At 39.0% G+C, this 22,221-nt stretch overlaps 1 protein-coding gene across 6 annotated transcripts in view; it reads right to left on the reverse strand.

The window, feature by feature from the left end:
- Ankfn1 (ankyrin-repeat and fibronectin type III domain containing 1) overlaps positions 1–22,221 on the reverse strand; it is a 387,596-nt gene that overhangs the window by 218,272 nt on the left and 147,103 nt on the right. The window contains exon 1 of one of the 6 annotated variants that reach the window (XM_013519405.1): positions 13,014–13,060. The exons of 4 other annotated variants lie outside the window; for them this stretch is intronic. In XM_013519405.1, coding sequence (XP_013374859.1) covers positions 13,014–13,045 — 32 coding nt within the window. In that variant the 5' untranslated portion in view covers positions 13,046–13,060. Of the gene's footprint in view, positions 1–13,013; positions 13,070–22,221 lie in introns of those variants that run through there. One more of the 6 variants, XM_005394074.2, reaches the window with a different exon arrangement.

Raw genomic sequence — 22,221 nt, forward strand, 5'->3', positions numbered from 1 at the left:
TGTATAGCCTGGAGCATTCCATTACTCGGTCCTTATTAAAAACTCAGTTTTGAGGAAATCCTATCCCAAAAGATTTGTACAGACAATAGGAAGAAATTTACAGAAATGCCCAGGATATTACATCAGGGCACACTGCAAGATCCCAGTCAAAGTAAATCTTGGGCTGTTTTTCTCAGTGTTGTGTGTCAGTCCTAGGTGAAGTCAGACTGTTGGTGAGCTGTGCACTTGGATTATGGTGTCCTGGCCTCTTGGTTGGAGGCTTCCATGGTCCTGGGTATTGCCTTCCCACTGGCATGCAGAATGGCTCCAGAACCAATCTGTCAGAATTTGCTGTTGAGTCAGGAGAAGCAGATTTTTTTCTAAGGATCCACAGGAGAAATACCACGAAGACTGTAGGACCAAGAGTGGTCATATTTCTCTAGAGAATTTACTTTTATGATCCGACATCTGACAGGAATTAGGCTCTTCCCCCTTACTCTGCTGCTCGGAGGTGACATCAAATTAATTGGTGACCCATTTTTAACGTTTGCATAGAAACTTATGAATATGTTTAGTTTACTGAAACCACTTCTTGCCTCACCTAATTTCTCTCACTCTTTCTCTAGAGCCCTTCAATTATGATTTTTATCTTATTATACCAAATGAATTTAACATTTTAAGTGAGAGTAAGGGATACAAGCAAACAAGCAAATACAGCTGGCCTAGAAAGGACTATAAATAATTCTATTGCAGATTTAATGTCCTCATTTTTTTCTTTGATGAAAAGGAAGATTACAGAGTGTTCTAGTCCTGCTTTCATCATTGATTAGCTGTGTAGCTTTGGACAAACCAGGTCATGTGATTGGTCTCTAGCAACAAAACAATATGTGGGAATAAAAGTTCTGAGATGGATAGTTAAGTTCTGTGCAGTTCTGAGATGGATAAATAATCCGGAGACTTGAGCAATAGGGAGAAAACCTTTTGGGCCCGGAGAGACTGACACAATTCACTAATTGCATATCAAAAGTCACTGGTGATTGAAGTGTAAATAAGCCAAATGCTAGCTTAAATAGGATGGAATCTGCCCCCAAATAGAGGCTTATTTTAAAAATTCAATTAAATACTTAAATAAAATGCACTTATTATTTTACTTCTTGGGTGTTAAGATTGCGTTGTCAGAAGTTTTTTTTTCTTTTTGCTGCACCAGGGATAGCATTTAGGGCCTTCACACTGAGCTACATCCCCATCACCTTTTAAAGAAAAAAACTGAGATAGCATCTTGCAAAATTGCCAGGGCTGGGCTCAAACTTGCAATTCTCCTGCCTCATTGTCCCAGAAGCACTTCTTAAGAGCTATAGTTAAAACATTATTTTGTACCACTCAAAAGCTATGCAGAGCTCACACATTAAAGGAGACCAATGAAAAGAATATTGCATCAACACATTTTGGCTTTCTTTGGAAGGAAAATAACCAATCACTTTTTAAAACAAGGTCACCTTTTATTTACAAGATTGTGTGTGGCTATTGTCAGCAGTTTCAACTCATTTTTGTAAAGAGGAAAGTTACAAATATACCGAATAAATGAAATGATGTGATTGGCTTAGCTTAACCTCTGACTTTCCTGAATGGGCACTCTTGTTCAAATTATTTAGAAGTAATAAAGTTCAAGATGATAATCAATAAATAGCTATGCTATTCAAATCCATGATTATGCACAATTGTCTACTATACTGAGAAGGGAAAGTTTGAACTGTGTATCATATTTCCAAGGCAGCTGTTGGCCTGCTAAAGTCAAATAACAACCCTTTGGCGTGTATCTTCCCTCCCAGCTGATGGAGCTGTGACATGCTTACACTTAGTTTATGTGGCAGATTCCAGCCAGAGGCTTTAAGGACAAACGCTCTGTGGAAAGAAGTGCCTATTGATTCCCTATGTTCAATAATAATACCAAACTCCCTACATTAATGAAATAATAATTGTGCTTTTATTTCTGGATAGGAACATGTGAATTAAAGAATGATAAATTCTTGGCCTTTGGGTTGTTACTTTCCCCTTACTGTGCCCATGACATTCTTAATAATCAACTCTGCCCTTCTTTTTCATGAGCTGGGACTTAGCTTTGGGATCACTGAAACTACACTTCAGTAGATCACATGTAAGATGAATGGTATTTGCCATGCATTTTGGAGAAGAAAAAGTAGAGTGTGCCTGCAATGTTTTAAATAGGGTATATCTCAATAGTGGATGCTTAATAAAGACTAAAACGTCAAACCCTAAATTTTTAAAGGAAATAGTGAACAGAGCATCTATGAACTATGTTGTCTGTTCTGTTTTTAAGATGGGCTTCTAGTGGCTGGGGAGTTAGCTCAGCAGCACAGTGCCTGCCTGGCAAGCGCAAGGTCATAAGTTCTATTTCCAAAAAGATGCAGGGGTATAGGAGTCAAGGGAGGTCAAATAAGCAGGCCCTCTCAGTGTCCTTACCTTGTTTCAACTACTGCATAAAAGTGTACAGGGAAATGATTCCGCAAAGTTTGGTTTTTCTTCTTCACAAAAGTGCTAATAAGTATAGCAGAAAGGTACAGACCCCAGTGACTAAGCCTCAGTAAATGCTTCGGAATTGAGACTTGACTTTCTTCTAATTTACCTTCATGAGAAAAGCCATCAGACTCGCAGCATGGAAGAGTTTACTCTTCTCCACTGAAGTTTCATGGTCTTTGCTCTTTTTTACCAAGGGTCTCCATGGGTCCATTTCAGGAATCTCTATTGTACTCTAGTATCCCTGTCATAACACATGCTACTTTTTTTTCTTTTAGGTTTTTAAGACAGGGTCTTTCTCTGTAGTTCAGGCTGGACTTGAACTCACTATGTAGTACTCAAAATACTCCTCCTGCCTTAGCCTCCTGAGTGTTAGGATTACCAGTATGCACCACACACCTGGCCATACTACTTTAATGACTGCAACTGTGTGAGTTTAGTTCTGTTCAGGCAAGTTTGTCCAAACTTTCTCCCATTTTAGAATTGTTTTGGCTTTTCTGGGCCTTCCATTCTTCTATATAGCATTTAGAATCAGTTTGTGAACTTTTATGAATAATTCTGTTGGGCTTTTGCGAGAGGTTCCTTTGAATTTACAGGGGACATAATTAACTTTTTATAACTTTTAGATTCTTTGTCCACAAACATGATCCATCTAGTCATTCATGCATATCCACTTTTCTTGCTTTCAATAGTTCTTTCTTTTGAAAATCTTAATGATCAGTGTTGTAGTTTGGAGTTTTTCAAGGGGAGGAATATAACATAGGACAAATATTTTATAAGATTGTTTATAATAATCACCCAAAGAATTATATACAAAAAGAGAGTGCAGGAAATCTGTTCACACACTAAAGCCCAAAGAATCTAGCTGAGGGCCTGGATCCCACAGGAATGTCCTGCATGAGTCCAGCTGAAGGCCTAAAGCCCATGACAGTGCCTCCCACGAATCCAACAGGAGGCCTAGAGCCCATGCAGGCCTGTTTCATGGGTCTGCGCTGGGAAGGCCCAAAGGTCAGTGGTGGAAGCTAGAAAGTCTGTGTCAGCGGGATGAAGGATCTGTGCTAGCAGGCTGAGGGATCTGAACTAGAGCCAGAAAGCAATTGTCAATGTAAGAATCAGAGCTTCCCCGAAAAGTACCACAGCCATTCCCAGCAACAGTGAGGAGCCCGAACTCCTCCGATAATGAGGAAAGTCAAGTTCCCATCAGGAAAGCCAACTTGACAAGCTTCTCCAGGAGTCTGAGCAGTGCACCATCTTCTCCTCTGGAGCCAGGAAGCAATGCATAAAGTGAGGAAGGTCCTCCTTCCTCAATAGCTCAAGAATAGCTCAAGAGAACCAGCTCCCTAACAGTTTCCCAACAGCTTTTAACAGCTTCTACCAGCTCACAATAGCCTCTCTTCTTCTTCTCCAGTTCTGCCTCTTATGCCACCAGCAGCAATCCTCAGGTGGGCCTCCCACAGGCAGCACCATGCTGGTTCAGTTCACCTGGGTGTTGTTACAAGTTGACCACCAGTTGTCAATCCACCACAGTCAGGACGATCTTAGCTATAGGTTAGTCACGTGCTTAAGGGTGCTCCAAGCTCTTTGAGCAGCCTGTAGGTCACTTGGTAAACCTCAGCTCCATTCTATGCTGTCCAGCCTAGGACTGTTCTCACTCTTCCCCCATCATCCTTTGTGGGTTGAGTTCAGTCACCCACAGTGTTCACCAGCTTGACAGTGTACTTTCTGGCTGTCTTTCTTCCCTTTCAAGATTCCCTCCTCCTCTCTCTTACTCATGATTCCTGGGATTGTCTCCTAATAAACCACAAGTACTTGCATCCTTGCCTCAGGGTCTACTGCTGAGGAAACCGTGACAAGTACTAAACAGATTTCCAAGCCAAATATAATTAAATCAAATTCTCAGAACCTGAAAGCAAAATCCCCAATGAGTGAGAATCTCCGGGGAGGGGGACTCATGGGAAAAGCTTGGGCTTCAAAGTCCGTTAAATGCTTGAGTCCTTACCTCTACTCTGGCTGTGCAGCCTCAAGCAACCTCTGAAGCCCACCTACACAACAATAGTCATATAATGCCTCACAGTGTCCTTTGGGTTATCAAATGATGTGTTAAATTATCCATTAATTCAACAAATATTTATTCCTCCAGGTATAACACAGGTAAGCAACACGGTTTAGTAACTGATGCAGACTGCTGTATAACATATGGAAATGCTGGATGTCCACTGAGAAGTGAGAGGCAGAGCATATTCTGAGAGCTAGTGACAAACAGGAGCATTTGGTGATACAGGGCTGTGCACCTGCCTTTCCTCCTGTCTACTGGTGTGGTGCACCCTTAGGTTCAAGGACCCAGTGCATGAGAACCAGCTCCCTAACAGTTTCCCAACAGCTTTTAACAGCTTCTACCAGCTCACAATAGCCTCTCTTCTTCTTCTTCAGCATGCCCTTGTTAACCTCTCCGAGTCTGTGTGTGGGATGGTGATCATGACCCTGCCCAAAGGATTGTGGGAGGAGTTGGGGATGTAATGAATGTAAAGGACAGGTGCTCAGCAAGGTTACTTGTCTTAATCTCCTATCCTGTAGGTTGGTTGATTATTGACTTCTGAGTATATCACAGTGCTTCCTCCTGGGGTGATAACTTGTCACACCCAAAGGTATTCATTCAGACAGATCCAATTGGAGGACACTATGCTTCCCAGTTTTTCTCTAGAATTAACATTAATTATGACAGTATTGCTATTTATATGTATAATGTAGGTAATAGACAGGATCTGACATCTATTATCTAAAACATTTAAAAAAATATTTTTGAGTTTATTTCTGTTTAATGTAATTACAAACCAGGTAGGATTTATATTTATCATTTAATTATAGCTTTTCTAGATACTATGCCTTTTTGATCCTTTAGGCCTGTGTTGCTGTCTTTTTTATGTTTTTTTAAAAAATAGTTTTATTATCAATTACTATAGATAGTTTCTGATTTAATGTTTTAATATCCTAATTTCTTTACTGCATTTAAAAATATTTTTAGTGGTTGCCCTGTGATATATATATATATATATATATATACCAACTTGATTGTAAAGAATATAAAAACTTCCCTTCAATATAATTCTATTCCCTCATCTCTTCTTGTGTTATTATTATATGTATAAAATCCCCAGAATAGCTAAAGCAATCCTGAGCAAAAAGAGCAATGCTGGAGAAATCAAAACACCCAATGAAAAACATGCAATAAAGCCATTGTAACAAAAACAGCATAGTACTGGCATAAAAATAGACAAGTAAACCAAAGGAATTGAGTAGAGGATACAGAGACAAAAATATGCTGGAGAAAAGACATCCTATTTATCAAATGATATTGGGAAAACCTGATATCCTTATGTAGAAGCTTGGAACAAGATCCCCTTCCAGCACCATGTACAAATATCAATTCAAAATGGATCAAAGATCTAAGTCTAAGACCCAAAACTTTGCAACTGGTAAAAGAAAACATAGAGGAAATATTTCATCATATAAGCACAGGCAATGAGCTCCTGACTAGGACTCCAGCAGCACAGGAAATAATAGTAAGAAGGGACAAATGAGACTACATCAAATTGAAAATCTTCTGAACAACAAGGAAAACAACAGAGTGAAGAAGTAGTCTACAGAATGGGAGAAAATCTTTGCCAGCTATTCTTGTGACAGAGGATCAATATCCATTATATATAAAGAATTCAAAACACTTAACATCAAAAAATACAAATAAATTAATAAATGGTCTTATAAATTGAACAAATCCATTTCAAAAGAAGAAGAAGTACCCAATAAGTAACATGAAAAAAATGTCAACATCTTTAGCCATCACAGAAATGCAAGTCAAACTGCACTGAAGTTCCACCTCAGCATAGTCAGAGTGATGATCATCAAGAACAGAACAAGTGAACAAACACAAAATGCTGTCAGAGATGCAGGGTGAACAGAAAACTTTACGCATTGCTGGTGGGAATTTAAATTAATGCAGCAACAATGGAACTCAGTGTGGGAATTTCTCAAAAATCTAAAAATAGAACTGTCATTTTATCTAGCTAAACAATTCTTTGCTATACCCTCAAGGAATTTAAGTCAGCATATTAGATACCTGCACACCCCTATTTATTGTGGTGCCATTCACAATAGTTAAACTGTGGAAACAGCCGACTTGCTTATAAACTGATGGATGGATAATGAAAATGTGATTATATATACACAAAATAAAGTATAAAAGAAGACCTAAATCATGTCCTTTGGAGGAAAATGGATGGAACTAGATGTTATCTTCTTAAACTAAATAAACCAGACTCAGAAGGACAAATATCACAGGTTTCCCTCATACATGAAATCTAAATTTATTTAATTATTTTCTTTATTTATTTAGTGCTGGGGATTGAACCCAGGGCCTTCACACTGAGCTGCACTTCCAGCTCTTTTATATTTTGAGACAGGATCTCAACTAAGTTGCTAAGGTGCCTAAGCTGGGCTGGAGTTTGGGATCTTTCTGCCTCAGCCTTCCAGAGTGCTAGGATCACTGTGCCTGGCTTGGAATGTAAGAAGGGTGGGGGTGGAGCCTGAAAGTAGAAAGAAATGAATAGGGGGACTGCAGAAACAAAGGGCAAGGGTTTATGGGTGGTGTGGGAATGACCAAAGTATGTTGTACATATGTATGAGTTTGCCAAAATGAAACCCATTATTTTGTATAATGATATGGCCTTAATAAAAGATAACACAAGACAAAGATAAAAACATGAAGCATTAAATATAAGTCCATCACCCAACTGATTATTAACATTCTTACCAAGCAAATGCTAGAGAGATCTCATTTATCCAAGAGTAGCTAACAGAAATATGTTGTGGTGCCATTCACAATAGCTAAACTGTGGAAACAGCCTACTTGCCTATAAACTGATGGATGGATAATGAAAATGTGATTATATGTACACAAAATAAAGTATAAAAGGAGACCAGTTCATGACAAAACATTGGGGCAATCAACTGAAGTCAGGAAAAAGATAAAGGATAGACAGAAGGGTAAATGTAAAAGACTATAAAATATTTTTGGTGCTTTTTCAACTATTTGATTAAAATACAGCTGAGTAAAGCAGTCACCACAAAATGTGTTGATGTAGAAAAGTTTTTTAGAATGCAGCTTTAGAAAAACATACCTAGGTCAAGTTAAAGGTAGAGGAATGTAAGCGTTTTATTCAGTCCTAACAGTTTCAAGAAGAGAACACTTAGGTATGAGAAAAGAAGTAGGGCTGTGACTGGGATGAACTAGATTTTAATTCTAGTTCTGCCATTTTCTACTTAAATGTGATGTTGGGCAAATTGGATCTCCAGTTTCTTCTGGAAACTTCAATCCCTATTTTGCAGGGTTATTAACACAGATCAAGAAATTTGGAAAAATGTGTATGGGATGTCCAGTTTGGTTCCTGGCACATAGTCAATACTCCATAACAGTCAATTGTAACAGTTGCTAAGATATAGCTCTTGTAGAACTCTGAAGTATGTATCCTAGTGTTCCTTTACACAAAGTTGTTGTCTTAAGCTTGAAATATTTGTGGGAAACATTACCTCCAGTTTAAGTGATGATCAGTTTTATAGGGTTAGCTTCTAAATGACCTGAATTTTTGTATATTATGTATTAAATTCCCCCAATTCCTTCTTCTGTAATCAAATTCAGATTCATGTTTCAGCTTACCAAATAATCATTTTAAATTTATGTGGTGTTGCTTGCCAACCAGGGTTATTAACAATGGCATTGTCATGTGCAGTACAACTTTTATTTGTAAATTTTCTGAATAGCCTATTGTATTCCCTCATGTTATAGAGAAAAGGGTGGAAATAGACAAATGATAGACATGGTTCTGGTAATAAGCATGGATATCAGAAGGATGCCATTGCACCTGCTGAAAGTGGCAGATCTTTAACCTTGTTTTGATGTTCTTTTTACATAAGTTTTACATAAGTTACATAAGTTAGCAGTGGGTGAACAGGTGAAGGAAAAAGAAATTCTTGGATGAGTAATTTGAGTAATTGATGCTTGAAGTTTATGTATAAGCGATAAGACATAATTAGATATTCTGTAATATTCTTTCAGTTCTGAATAGACACTGTTTATGTGTGACTACCACTGACATTCATGCATTAAATTGTAGCATCACTATTTGTGATGTATACATCAAAGGCAACCACCTACATTTCTGAAAAGTATAATCAAAAGTGGGAACTTGCTTTGTCTCATTATGGAACATGACAGCTTGTGTAACAACAAGGATTGTGTCAGCTGAATATAAATCTAGTTCACTAATTCCCATTTTGCCTTGAAAGGTATAAAATGTATTGTTGACTATTTGTTCAGTAGCTTTTGTTTTTCAAAGCATGAGTTCCACCAGAAACAAAGGAGCGAGGGCGTTTGTGAAGAAAACAATGAGAAAATGTTGGAAAACAAACTGACCCTACAAACACAGAGGGGCAGTTTCACCACATGAGCTGCTGTGGCCACTGACTTCCGCTACAGAAACAAGTCAGTGACTGATGTCACCATGGGTCTGTTAGGGATGGGATCTCTTTGATGAGATTGGTTTCTTGCATGCAAACAGGTACGAAGTCTGAGTTTAGTTCTCACTGAAGTCTCTGCTAGTGATGTTATGAGTGAGGAAGGTTTGTTCCAAAGGAGTGGAGCAGGATGCCAATCCCTATCTGCATAGCATGAATCTCGTTCCATTTCTAATGCAGGTTGGGATCACCCAGCAAGTACTGCTCATCTTATTAGAGCCCATGATGGTGTGGAATTGTAGTGAGGAGTTTTGTGGATTGCAGATGCCTGTTTTTGGACAAGTGATATATACATCTGCAGGGAGATGCTATCTTGACAGGCATGGCCATTTTCACTTGATTCAGGGGAGAAGACCCATCTGCTTTTTTCCTTCTGACCTTTAGTAGGTTAGTGCTGTCTGTCTTCGCTTTTAATAAATTGCAACAAAGCTCTCCTATTAAAAGAATCCATAAAACATGACTTAGTGCTGCAGCCAAAGTACAAAAACCAGTTCCCAGCACAGCTCTTAGGTCTTGTGGAATTGTCAGAATAAAAGCAGGACTCTCTGGTTTCCTAAGAGAAGTACTCTTCTCTTGATAATGTCTCCTAGCTCCTACTTCTATTTAGTCTTCTTTTAATAACATAATTAAAAGGGACTAGACTATTTTCTCCTGTGAAATGTGGCAAATGAAATAATCTTTTGTATACAGAGAAAATAGAATTACTTTAAAAGTATTTGCTGTCAGCTTTAAAATGTCATGGTAAAAAATTTCAGAAGCACAATAAAGTCATAGTTTGTGAGGGACTTAGGCTTGACATGTAAGATAAAAATTGTCAGTGGTCAAAATAGTGACATTTCTTTACATCGTCCATGAGCGGCACAACCTGTGCCCAGCACAATCAGTATGGCAGAAAAAACAGTTGAAAATCAAGTGAAGTAGTATTGTGTTTAGGAGCATGATGTTACACACACACATACACACCCACACACACCCACACACACACACGCCCTTCTCTCTGTGAGGATCATAAGGAATGTGGGTTAAATCACTTCCCATTGTCTCTGTGCTTGGTGAAAGATGGTTGACTGGGAAGTTGTGTAACGTTTCTCCAATGATTAAACTGTTACTTTTCCTTTCTTGCTGAATGTAATAGAGCTAAATTTATCTGTGTTCATGAAGTAGCTCAACATCAATTTCAGGGAGGAAAATCCAAAAAATGTAAAGGTGCATCATCACACCATTCATTCAGCTTTCTCATTTCCTAGTAGAAGGACTGCTCCTCTGAACTGAGTAATTCTATTTTGTCCTTCTAGATTTCTTGAAGAAGACAAAAGAAAGAATCATTAGCACACTGTTGTTAATGCATGCAAGAGAAGGTTGACTGTGAATGCACGAACACAGAAACAGTGCATGAGATCAATCATTCTAGAAACAACTCAAGGACTTTTGCGAGTAGGTTGGCAATGAGATTTGGGCACAAGTGGCATAAGTTGGAGGCATGACTGACATGTGATTTTAACTAAGGAAAATAAAATCTAATCAATTATATTAAACTGTGTTTGAATATTAACAGAAGAGCAGCATGTAACCTAAATAAATAGGGAGTCAAAGAATGAAAACTTCATAATTTTTTTATTATTATCTAGTATATGTGCAATAAATAACAAGGCCTGTCTTGGAAGAATACCACATCTCTAAAAAGAATCCCCGTCATCCAGTTTCCTGAGGCTCTTGAACACTTCTAGTTATAATTTGGTTTTGATATGGTTTTCCACTCTAGGAAAATATTCTAACTTACCCATTGGTACAGATCTAGTGTTGTAAGTGGGCCTTGTGGTTTGTACCTCAGTCATCTGTGGGTTCATTTAGTAGGAGTCAGTCCTCTTGCATTTGCTTCCTTTATGGAATGCTCTGAAATGTGCTTTCTAGGCTTATAAAAAAGATCAAAGTCAGACATGTGGTGCACACCTGTAATCTAAGCACTCTGAGAGGCTGAGTCAGGAGGATTGTGAGTTCCAGTTAAGACTGGACAATTGAGTGACTTATTGAGATTCTGATCTGAATTTAAAAATAAAAATAAAAGGGCTGGGGATGTAGCTTGTTATGGTTTGTGTCTGGATGTCCCTCAAAAGCCTCATGCAACCATGTGTGCAGGCTTCTAGGGTTTATGATTAATCCGTGGTCCAATGCTGGGATTGCGGGTGTGAGTGCTACACCCACCCTGGGGCGGGTAGCTTGCTTACAATATAAGGGAGGAAAAGAGGCTTGCTTTTCCAGCTGCTGCTCCTCCCTTTTGCTCTTGCTGCTCTTGCTGTTTTTCTGCAGCCATGAATTGTTGCCCTCTGCCATGAGCCACTCTGCCTTGGAGCCAGCCAAGTATGGACTGAAACCTCCACAAACTGTTCGCTAAATAAACCTTTCCTTCCTTCATTTTGGGAATCAGGTATTTTGTCTCAGTAATGAGAGAAAAGTAACCAAGACATAGCTCAAGGAAAAGGCCCTACGTACAATACCTAGTGCTAACAACAACAACAATAGCAACAGCAACAGCAACAAGATCAGGTCCAGATCTTAGTGATTGCCCTCCTCTGGAGCAAGGCGTGGGATTCTCATGGCACAGTACCTTTGGGATGCTGAGACAGTTTCTTCTGGACATGTGACTTTGTGTCCTAACCACTCAGGACATGTTATGGCAAATATCATAGAAAAAGTATTCCCTAAAGGCTATACTTTCAGGGCTCATTTCTATAGTATGTTACTAGAGGAAAAGTATTCCTTTAGAGTTTTCTGCCCTATCTTCCTCTTGCCTGCTGTGGGGGAATATATGCTCCTTGAGGGCATAGCCGTGGTTTATCTTTGGTATTGATTTGTCTTCACCAAGAACACCTGGCACAGTGTCTGATCAAGACCACATGCTGGAGGGGCTGGGGATTTAGCTCAGCGGCAAAAGCGCCTGCCTGGCAAGCGCAAGGTCGTGAGTTCGGTTCCCGGTACCGGAGAAAAACCAAAAAAAAAAAAAAAAAAAAAAAAAAAAAGACCACATGCTGGACGTACATTTTAAAAATGAATGTGTTGCAGTTTGAGAGCTATAAGCAGGGAAGGAAAGCCCATCAGTCATGCAGTACTTTACAGCTACGCTTCCCTTCCTGCACCCTGCCCATCCCCTGTGTGACACTCAACCTCCTCCAAACACCACGTTGCCCTCCTTCTTGCTTCCCCAGCTCTGGGCCTGCTCTCCCCCACTCTCATTTCCTGATGGTCTCTGGCTGAACTCTGTGGCCAGCAGCTTCTCAACCCCAGGACAGACGCAGAAGTTTCACTGCGCTGCAGATGCCTTCAAAGGCACACAAGTATAGAATGTGATAATTACAAGGTTTTAAATTTTAATTAAAAAGACTGAAGAGTCCTCAAACACCTCTTAGTGTAAATGGAAGTTAAAACTGTAATTCCAGATTTTAAATGTATATCTTTGTATAGTTGTAACAAATGGGGTCCTTTGAATATTCTTTGGGAATTAGTTCTCCCTTACCTATAATCAGTGCAAATCCAAGCACTTCTTATAGGCTCTGGTGAGTTTGAGGTAAGCCAGGCCCACTTTTGGCTTCCAAATCACACCTTGCCTTCTAATCTTTATCCACCTGAAATTTATGCAGCTGTACCAGGGAATAGTTGACCCTAGTATCACATCACGGTTTGTCCCTATTCTGCCACAGTTGTGGTCTTTCTTAAAAGTATAAGATCCTCCTTTTTTCCCTCTCCTTTCCAGTAGTTGAGTGCCCAGAGGGAACATTAACTCAATATGCGACCTCTTCCAGTTGATTTGGATTTTCACATCCTCAGCCTTCTTGCCCTTGCATTGCTTTTCCTTGGCTTCATTCCTATTGCCACAAGTATCTGGCTAAGAACTGGACCCGATTCAGGATGTTCATGTCCTGTCTTAGCTTACTGACCTCTTGGCCTTGAATCTCTGCTGTCTTAGCATCTTTCCAGTCCCTCTGTAGGACAGTCATTTCTTCATGCTTCATCTGGTGTTGCCATGGTAGCATTAAGGGCAACAAAGGTAAGACAGAAAAGGTTCAACTTGTTACCATGTTACCATGCACCCATTTGGAATGTATCTGGTTATCAATTCCTAATATGAATTTACAATGATTAACAATTATTCAGCACTTTCCACTGACTAGTTTCTTTCATTCAGCATCTTTGGTGAGATTTGCTCACATGATTATATACAGTAGAAGACTTCACATTCTCGTTGTATAGTGTTTCACTGTGTGAATATACCATCATGCGCATGTTGAGCAAATACATCAGAATGGAATTGCTATATTGTAGGGAACTGCTGTATTGCACATGATGATCCTTAGAGTTAAATCCAGTTTTTCAAATTGGTTCCATCAAATGTTTTATTTACTGCACAAGAGAGACAGTTGCTTTGTATTTTCACCATTGTTTGGTATTTTCTGTCTCTCATTATGGTCACTTGGTTGTTGTCATTTTGTTATCTTTTATTTTGATCCAAATACCTGGATACATGCTCAAATTTTCTGGGACAGTTTTTTTCTGGACTGGCAACAATTCCTATCCTGGGTAGATAGCTTTTACTGTGTCTTTTATACAGGTCTGAGCCTTTCTCTTGGGTCCTGTCCTTTTAAAAGACAGTATACTTCACAATTTAGAAATAATGTTATTCCAGCCTTTAAATAAGTTAGCATTAAGACATCATAACCAAACACTAACTCTGTGACTCTAAAGATCTCAATGTACCAACAAGTGTTCCGTAATTTCTACAAAATCCATTGGCTGAAAGCAAAAATAGCTGATCCTAAAACAAACTCTTTGTGTGCCTTGGTGCCTTGAGACCACACTACAAGATCAAAATCACTCAATTGTGTCAGCACAATGGTCCCTGGAAGCAGATAGAATGAGTGGAGTCATGGAGATGTATACTTAGATATAAAATGCCCCCTTCCCAGTCTCACATGTTTGGTGAGCCATGGGGTCATGTGAGCACTATACTCATCAGTGGATTCATCCATTCATGGGTCGTGTGAGTGCTATACTCAACAGTGGATTGGTCCATTCATGGGTCGTGTGAGCACTATACTCAACAGTGGATTCATTCATTCATAAGTTCAGTAGCTGAATGTTATGTTAAGAAGTGGGGCTTGGTTGGATGTGGGCCACTAAGGATGTAATTTGGAAGAATGTATTCTTGTCTCCTGCTCCCTAGCTGCCACAGAGGAGCAGCTTTCCTGCAGTATATATGCTCTTCATAAGTTTTTTAGAGCTGGGAACACTTGATTAATGCATATGTGAAAATCAGGGAATGATAGAAGTATTTCATCAATTATTAAATGGGATGCTCTAATTGTAAGAATCCTCAATGTCATTATTCTCATCCTATCACATCATATTTTCTTGTTTGTTCCTCATGCTACACGTACATTTTCTGAAGCCGGAGTCAAACCTGCCTTCTCGTACAGCGTTAAGCTCTATTGTCAGAGGTAGACTGGAGCTGAGTGTGTGAGAGTGCTCAGTGCACCCTTATTGAAGGAAGAATAAACATGAGGTTGAATAAGGAGTCGTGGAAAGCTGATTGAGATTTATGCAAGCAGAGTGAAAACCAGAGGCTTTCTAGGCAGAGAGAATATACCAGGTTTATACCAGTGTTTCCTTTCATTATTATAATTTTACTGTGATTTTAAAACACTTCATTTGATTCTCAATTCATTCCTCCAGAAAATCATGTACAATGATGGGACTGCATGAGGCAAATCAAGTATTAAGAATATAGCCCCATTCAAAAATGAAATTAATTATCCTGTAGATCAGAAATTAAACCATAAAGAGATAAATGGGAATGGGGTTGGAAGAGGTGAAGCCCTTAGCCAGCTGGACCCTGGAATTCAGTCTGTAGTTAAAGATCAAAAAGGACTTGAATTCAGGTTGGGCCAGGAATTTAGCACCTATAGTTTATCAGGGAGTAAAAATGACTGATGTCAAAGAGAAGTCTGAAATTGGGCTCATGACTGGAAGTTGATGGTGAGTCTCCCAGCTTGTCAGAGGACACAGGTAAAGGTTGTTGTCCCTCTTCTGGGCTACAGCTGCTGCCTTAGAAGGAGGGGGAATAAGGGCTTTGCTTTACAAAGTAGGTGAACTCAACTGGCCCTAGCTTAGGATCTTGGATCCTGAACATTCCCAATGTTAGCTTGGAACAGGAGCATAAACCCCTATTAAAGATTTGGTTTGCATGCAGCAAACATTATTACAGTGGACTTTTAAATATATTCTTGTTAAATAGTCAAGCATGACTGGTTATTCAATGCGAACTGGAGGCCCAGGGCAGTGTAACAAAACAAGCAAGCAAAATCAGCGGCCCAAGAAGTAGAAAGGATGACAAAAAATTATCCTTGATTTCAGAGTGTATGATGGTAAAAAAATCCTTGAATGGTCTATAAAAATACCGTTAAAATTGGAGAAATTATTGGAGATGCTGGATTAAAAATCAAATATGAAGATCAACTGTGCACTGACAGAAAATGAATGGCACATATTACTTGACAGGATTTATAAAAACTTTTTTAAAAATTGTGAAGAAATAATGGATATTATTCATTGGTAAAGGGAAACATGGATTAAGACATGAGATTGTGGTTTTTGTTAGTGAATGATAGAGTAGAATATCAGAAAAGAGGCATGTGAAGATTGGATTGTGTATGTTTGTAATAATTTGTTTTTTTATAATCTTTACTAATCTAAACCAAATATTGAAAAATGTGTGGGTGATGAGTACAGGAGCACTCATATTATTTTCTTTCATATATAAAATATTTTATAGCCATTTATCTTTTTGTTTCTTTGTTTCCAGAACCCAGAGATATACCTCCCACCCACCTGTTTTTAGAAGGTTCTGCTAAATTGCTAAATTGCCAGACTGGGATCAAACTTGTGATCCTCCTGCTTCAGCCTCCCAGAGTGCCTGGATTACAGGTGTGTGTCACTATGCTCGTCTACAACACTTTGTGTTTTGGATGGAGGAGTTCATTGAACGAGGGTCTGTCACTATGTCCATCTATTCAAGCTTCCTGATGGAATCACTGCCCTTACCCATTGTTCCTGAGGCCCATCCAGCCCTGTACCTCCCCACACTCCTGCTGGAGTATAAGCTGACAGGTCAGAGGTGTTTCACACTGTGGAATTCCATTTGTTTGCTGACCAAGAATGAAAGACAGAAATAATGTGGATTTCTTGCCTTGGAATCCCTAAGAATTGCAGAAGTGAAAAGTGGAACTAAAGCATCAATTACTATTGTGTCTTCCGCCTCTGGGTCCTGAATACAGTGAGCTGGTCAGCGGAATGGAAATACCCGAGGAACCAGAGGCAAGAGAGTAGCCCTGAGGCTCACTCCCCTTTTAACTTTAACTTCTGATCCTTATAGTCTGTAAAACTTCTTTAGAAAACATATCATGATAGAGTCTTTGAGGCCACCAATAATCAGTACTAAAAATGAAAATATATTTATGGAGAGGAAGGTAGGAAATAACTCCTGGAGACTTAGGAAATGGCTCTTTGTCTTTGGTAATTCTAAAAATTTTTTTTAAAAATTAACTTTTAAGTAGGGGGAAAATCAACCTGTAAAATATTGCCAGTCATGCTTCAAACTCTTCTTTCCACTTCTTACCCCCACTGTCTAAAGAGGAAGGACCAGTGTTATGCTAGAGGTGGTTTGTAGGCGTTTACAAGGGCTAATTGTTATATTTTTCAGGAATGTGTAAGCTATTTGCTAAACACATTCTTTAAAATTATATAAACTTGCAGCTTTATAACTTACGTTAAAAACAAAGGAAATACATACTCAAAATTCACCACTTGCTAAATAATTTGCTTTACTTTATTATTTCTTACTATTTATGTTTTTAGGTGATTGTCTTGTATTTTATCGGTATGTGGACATATATAAAGCTGTGTTGCTGCATACCTTCCTGATTCTGCACAATGCTAGTTAGAAATGGCTGTGGTGAGTGTAATCAGCACATATACCACAAATTAACAAATACTACAAGCCTGGGTCTGATTTATTGTTTTGTTCATTGTCCAAATTTAAGAAAGTGATAGATAAAATGCCAATAACGCAGGTTAAACAAAAAGAAGTGTTCTGTATATAGCTGTCACATTATAAATACCATGGACATTTCAGGAACTAGTCTACTGTTCTTAAGATCTATTCTCCAATTTAGCGAAGAAGTTACTGGTGTTACTTATAAAGACTATTCCTGACATATTTTTGTTGTTTCACTTTTCTCTTAGTTTTGTTCTTTACTCATATTTTGTTGTTTCACACATAGTTACTCAGGAACATAAACAGAAGTATCAACCACATTTACATGTGGTTACATGATTATATTCATTATCTTGCATTCTTACAGCTGGTGGACTGAGCAACTTAGCTGAAGATAACAGCAGGTAGTGTAGCAACCATTGTTAATTCCTATCATTTCGTTTTGAGGTCATGTATCATTTTTGTTGCTTCTGTGTTGTTTTTGTTTTTGTCTTCATTGTTGTTGCTTTGTTAGTTTTTTCCTCTTTAAAATAAAAAAAGTCAATTACAGCAAAAAACAATGAAAATACTCTGCAAGAATCAGCTGTACAGAATTAATTTATAATAGAGTATGACATATTATTATTTGTGAATTGTGTGCTACATGTTCATCATAAGACTTACAATGAGCACATGTATATATTTACATGTATACACATAGATTTACACATGTACACATACATTTACATATATACACATATGCCCCAATATATGAACACACTTTCCTGTATCTTTTTCTTTTTCTTTTTTTTTTTTTTGGTTTTTCTCCGGTACCGGGAACCGAACTCACGACCTTGCGCTTGCCAGGCAGGCGCTTTTGCCGCTGAGCTAAATCCCCAGCCCCTCCTGTATCTTTTTCAAAGCAGGCTGGAAAGGAAATTGTACCTGTGTTGAAATTACATAGGAAATGCAGTGGTTGTAGATGAAAAATAATAGACTTGCAATTTAGTAATTGTGTAGCAGTGGGTACGATTAGGAGGGAAGAGGTAAGCAAGGAAGACAGCAGTAAAGGTGAGATTGTTTTATACACAACATTTGGGAGGAATTTTGAGCAGTTACCAATGAGGAACTCAGATAACGATCTTCAAAATATTTTGCTGATGAATGTAATCCAATTTCTCTTTGAAAGGCTTTAGTATAAGTACACAATATTTTCACCTTTTTTAGATGTTAGTGCTTCTTTCGAATGCATATCTGAACTTAGATGGCCCATTAAACAGTTATTTTCAAGCAACACCAGCGTTTTAGGTGTAAAATTACTACTTGGAATTAATCTAGGTTTACTGTGAACTAGTGCCAGGCTTGCTTTTGTTTCTGTTTGGATAAGGTGGTTACATAGCATATCTATCTGTTGAAGAAAAACAGTGGAACTCTCCCTAGTATTAATTACTGTCATATTGCCAGTAGTTTTTCTATATTTTTTTCTATGGATTAATTAGTACAACAACCTTTGAGGCAGACATAAGTGGTTTATTATCACATTTTGTATATTAGAAATGGACCAAGAGAGATGGTACAACTTACTCCAAAGCACATAGCTAGCCAAGTTCAGGCCAATTAGAATCCAGGCAATCTAGCCCTTGAGGTCACACTGTTAGTTATGTCTATAATGGAACAAAATTGTCAAGTGTTAGCACGGTCATGTTAAATTAGTCTGTTTCTAAAAGGGCACCAATATCGATCTAAAGACAGTGCTCTGTCAGGGTGTTGGAAAACTGCCTGAATTTGATTTTGTTGATGGATTTAACAAACGCATGTACTGAGCATCTGGTTGTTTAGCAGAATGTCACAGACGCTTTACGGTAGGCAGGGAAAACACGGTAAGTACGAGTTTAAAATCCAGAGGCTCCCTGTTTTTATCAATCTCTTGAGTAAAGTCAAGAGGCAAAGCAAATTGGGACAGGGTTTAGAGGAATTCAAGTTAAAAAACTCCTAGTAGCTTCCACAAATGTTCTGAAACTAATAAGCTACAGAAATATGTGTAAAGGTTTGCATGTTACTCAAATCTATGTGCATAAAATCAGAAAAATCTGCTTTTGCAACTGGTCTAAAAGTGTTAGGAATAACCTCAGGGCCAACAGTGGTGCTCAAGCTTTTGATATGCTCTTAGATTATACTACTAGCAGTACATCTGGAGGGAGAGTTTTGTTTTGTTTTGCTTTCCCTTAGAGCTCTGTAATGATCAGCCATCCCCGCAGGATCCTTTTTAGGTCAGGTTGTAACGTTTTGAGGACATTGAAAAAGGCAACGGAGACAAATGGAAAAGGATCACTTAACCCAGTCATATGAAGGATGGCTGAAGGAATTGGGGATGTTTAGCCTGGACAGGGAAGACTCAGAGCGTACGTGGGATCGGATTCCAAAATATTTGGAAGGTTGTCATGTGGAAGAGAGAGGCGATTCTTCTGAGCGGTGCCAGAAGGCAAAACCAGCACAAATGACCCAAAGTCATGGGAGGGTTATCTCAGGTTAGTAAAGGACAGGGAATGTTGAGCTATTAAAAAATGGATTGGGCCACTATGTAAGACAGGGAGAGGGTTCCTAGACAAGGCCTTACAAGGAAGACAGCTTGGGGCGGGCTGTTGAACTGCATCATATCAAAAGCATCTTCCAAAATCAAAACCCCATGATTTACGATTCCATAACAGAAGCAATTCCCTAAACCTTTAGAACACACAGACGATGTAAGATCGTATTTTACCCAATGCAGAATTGGTGGGACTATAATTAACGTAAGACTAGCAATTCTCTTTATATTCCACTAAGAAGCAGTGACATTTAGGTCATGACACGAGGAGAGACATGTAATCTTTGTGCACAAAACGTCCATGGACAGTGGACATCAGCCAAGGGAATCTACTTCATGGAGAACAGGGAGCGTTTTGATATAAAAAAGCGAACAGAGAAGGAATACAAGGTTAATCCTGGATGCAACTTTAAATCCTTCAGCACAGCGCCTAGCAGCCATAAGAAAGCAAACAAAAGTCTGCAAAGCCTTTCCAGAGGCGATGAATAGAAACAGAACAAATCTCTGTGGCCTAGATAAATGCTATATCCCTGCGCTGCCCGGAGGCCACAGACCTCCTCTGCAAAGGCCATTCCAGCAACCTGAACAGCAGCATAAATTCTGACACATGGATCTTGAAATAATTCACACAAACCAAGTCATTGTAACTGGCAAGTGGACACTTAGAGACAGAATATTTAAAGAAAATTTCACAAGAAGAGGCCTGGAGGAGCCAGCGGAAGAAACTACCCTGGGTTTCTTGAATACAGGAAAAAAGATGAAAAGAGACTGACATTTTAACTCTCACAAGGCTCAGTGGAGAAGCAAGAAGAGTTAGGAGAGCAAGTCTTTGCCCAGCTGATGAAAGCCCCAGATAAAATCTTAGCCACACCATGCAATTTATTAAAAGTTGCTTCTTCCCCGCAAACCAACCTACTTCCACCGGTCTCTAACATTCTTTCTGACTTATTTCATTAACATATCTTTTTTGTTTTCTGGAGCACTTAGAGTCCCAGGGAGTCTTTCTCTTCCCCTACCTCAACCCCACCAAAGGGGCATTGACTGAGAGCCAGGGTGTTGTCTGTGTAAAGAGAAATTGCAAAACCACAAATTGCAGAAAATCATCACTGCCAAAAATTGAGAGGAACACACAATATCACCATGCCTCTTAAAAAGCAATTGCGCATTTTATAAGCCTCTGGATAGCTCAGGTTTGTTTGGCAACTTTCTCACCCATACCACCCAGAAAACAGTGCTCCTCCACCAGAGGCAGTGATCCTAAAGCGTATGTGTAGTTGCGAAGAACCAAGCAAAATAGGTACAAGTGTTTGCGAGAGATTGATTTTTGCCCAGTGGGAGTCTATAATCTACTATTGTATAGTATTGACTTTGAGGTTCAAAGTTTGCCATTAGGATGCCAGGGTCATCCACAATACAGGGAGAGCCCAGTAATCTAGTAAGAATCCCTTATAGTCACAGAATACTTTTAGAGGCTAAGATCTTTCCCAAACATAATCTTCCGTGATTATCATAACCCTTTAAAGGAGGGTTCTCCCATTTCTCATAATAAAGAAACTTAGAACCTGAGGGGCTAAATAACAGTCTCCAAAAAAGTGACTGGGACTTAGGCATGAATCTGCTAAGCTTTACCCCCCAGTTCCTTCCACAGTCCAGCCCTTATTTCTATGTGGGCATATCTTCCTGATTTGTTCTTCCTCCACGGCGTTGCGACTGTATGTGTTCCCCACAGAATTCCAAGACCTTCACCTAGAAAGCTCCCTCCATTACTACAGATCTAAGCCTCATCCAGTGGAGTGCTAATCAGGTAATTTTTCATTGTACTGGCTGTGTAATGCAATCACTATTTGGACCTGAAGCAAACAAACCCCAGAGAGGTTGAGGAGTATGTATGGCTAGTGATTTCAGTGCATTTCCATGACTCCATGGATCAGACCAGTCTTCTACAAGTTACCTAGAGATGACTTGGGGAGTTGAACAGACCCACTTTGCCTGGATAGTGTAAAATTCCAGGGTAAGTTTACATCTCAGAATTTTTACTGAGGAAAGAAGTCACTATACATTGTTATGTCCTTGAGGGGAAAAAATATAAAGTGAAATGACCACAATTCAAGCCTTCTAAGATGAAATAGGCATCCCAGCCCTTCACACTTGTTTTTTCAGTCTGGGAGATAAAAAGTGCTTTGACCTGAAATTTTGGTAAAGAGGTCAAGTCCCTGAGCATCAGGGACTGTGCTGATGTTTGCATATAATGACTTAGAATGCTGCTTTTAATCAACCTTTAATTTTTACCACGACATATACCAACCCTAATTTAGTATTTAACATTAAATCACTTAAAACAGTAATGAAGTTAGGCAATGACAGCATAATAAAGAGTCGCAAATATGAATGAACAGGAAAATAAACATAAGCAGTTTGCCCTGGACAGCACTCAGTGTTAAAAGGCAAGAATATAGTCAAAAGCCAACCTTTGTACAAGCAACATACTCATGATAGCCCTGGAGAGTAGGGGCTGTTCATAAAATCTAAC

This window comes from Chinchilla lanigera, unplaced genomic scaffold, assembly GCF_000276665.1.
Source record: "Chinchilla lanigera isolate Chin_1 unplaced genomic scaffold, ChiLan1.0 scaffold00050, whole genome shotgun sequence".
Classification (NCBI taxonomy): Eukaryota; Metazoa; Chordata; class Mammalia; order Rodentia; family Chinchillidae; genus Chinchilla; species Chinchilla lanigera.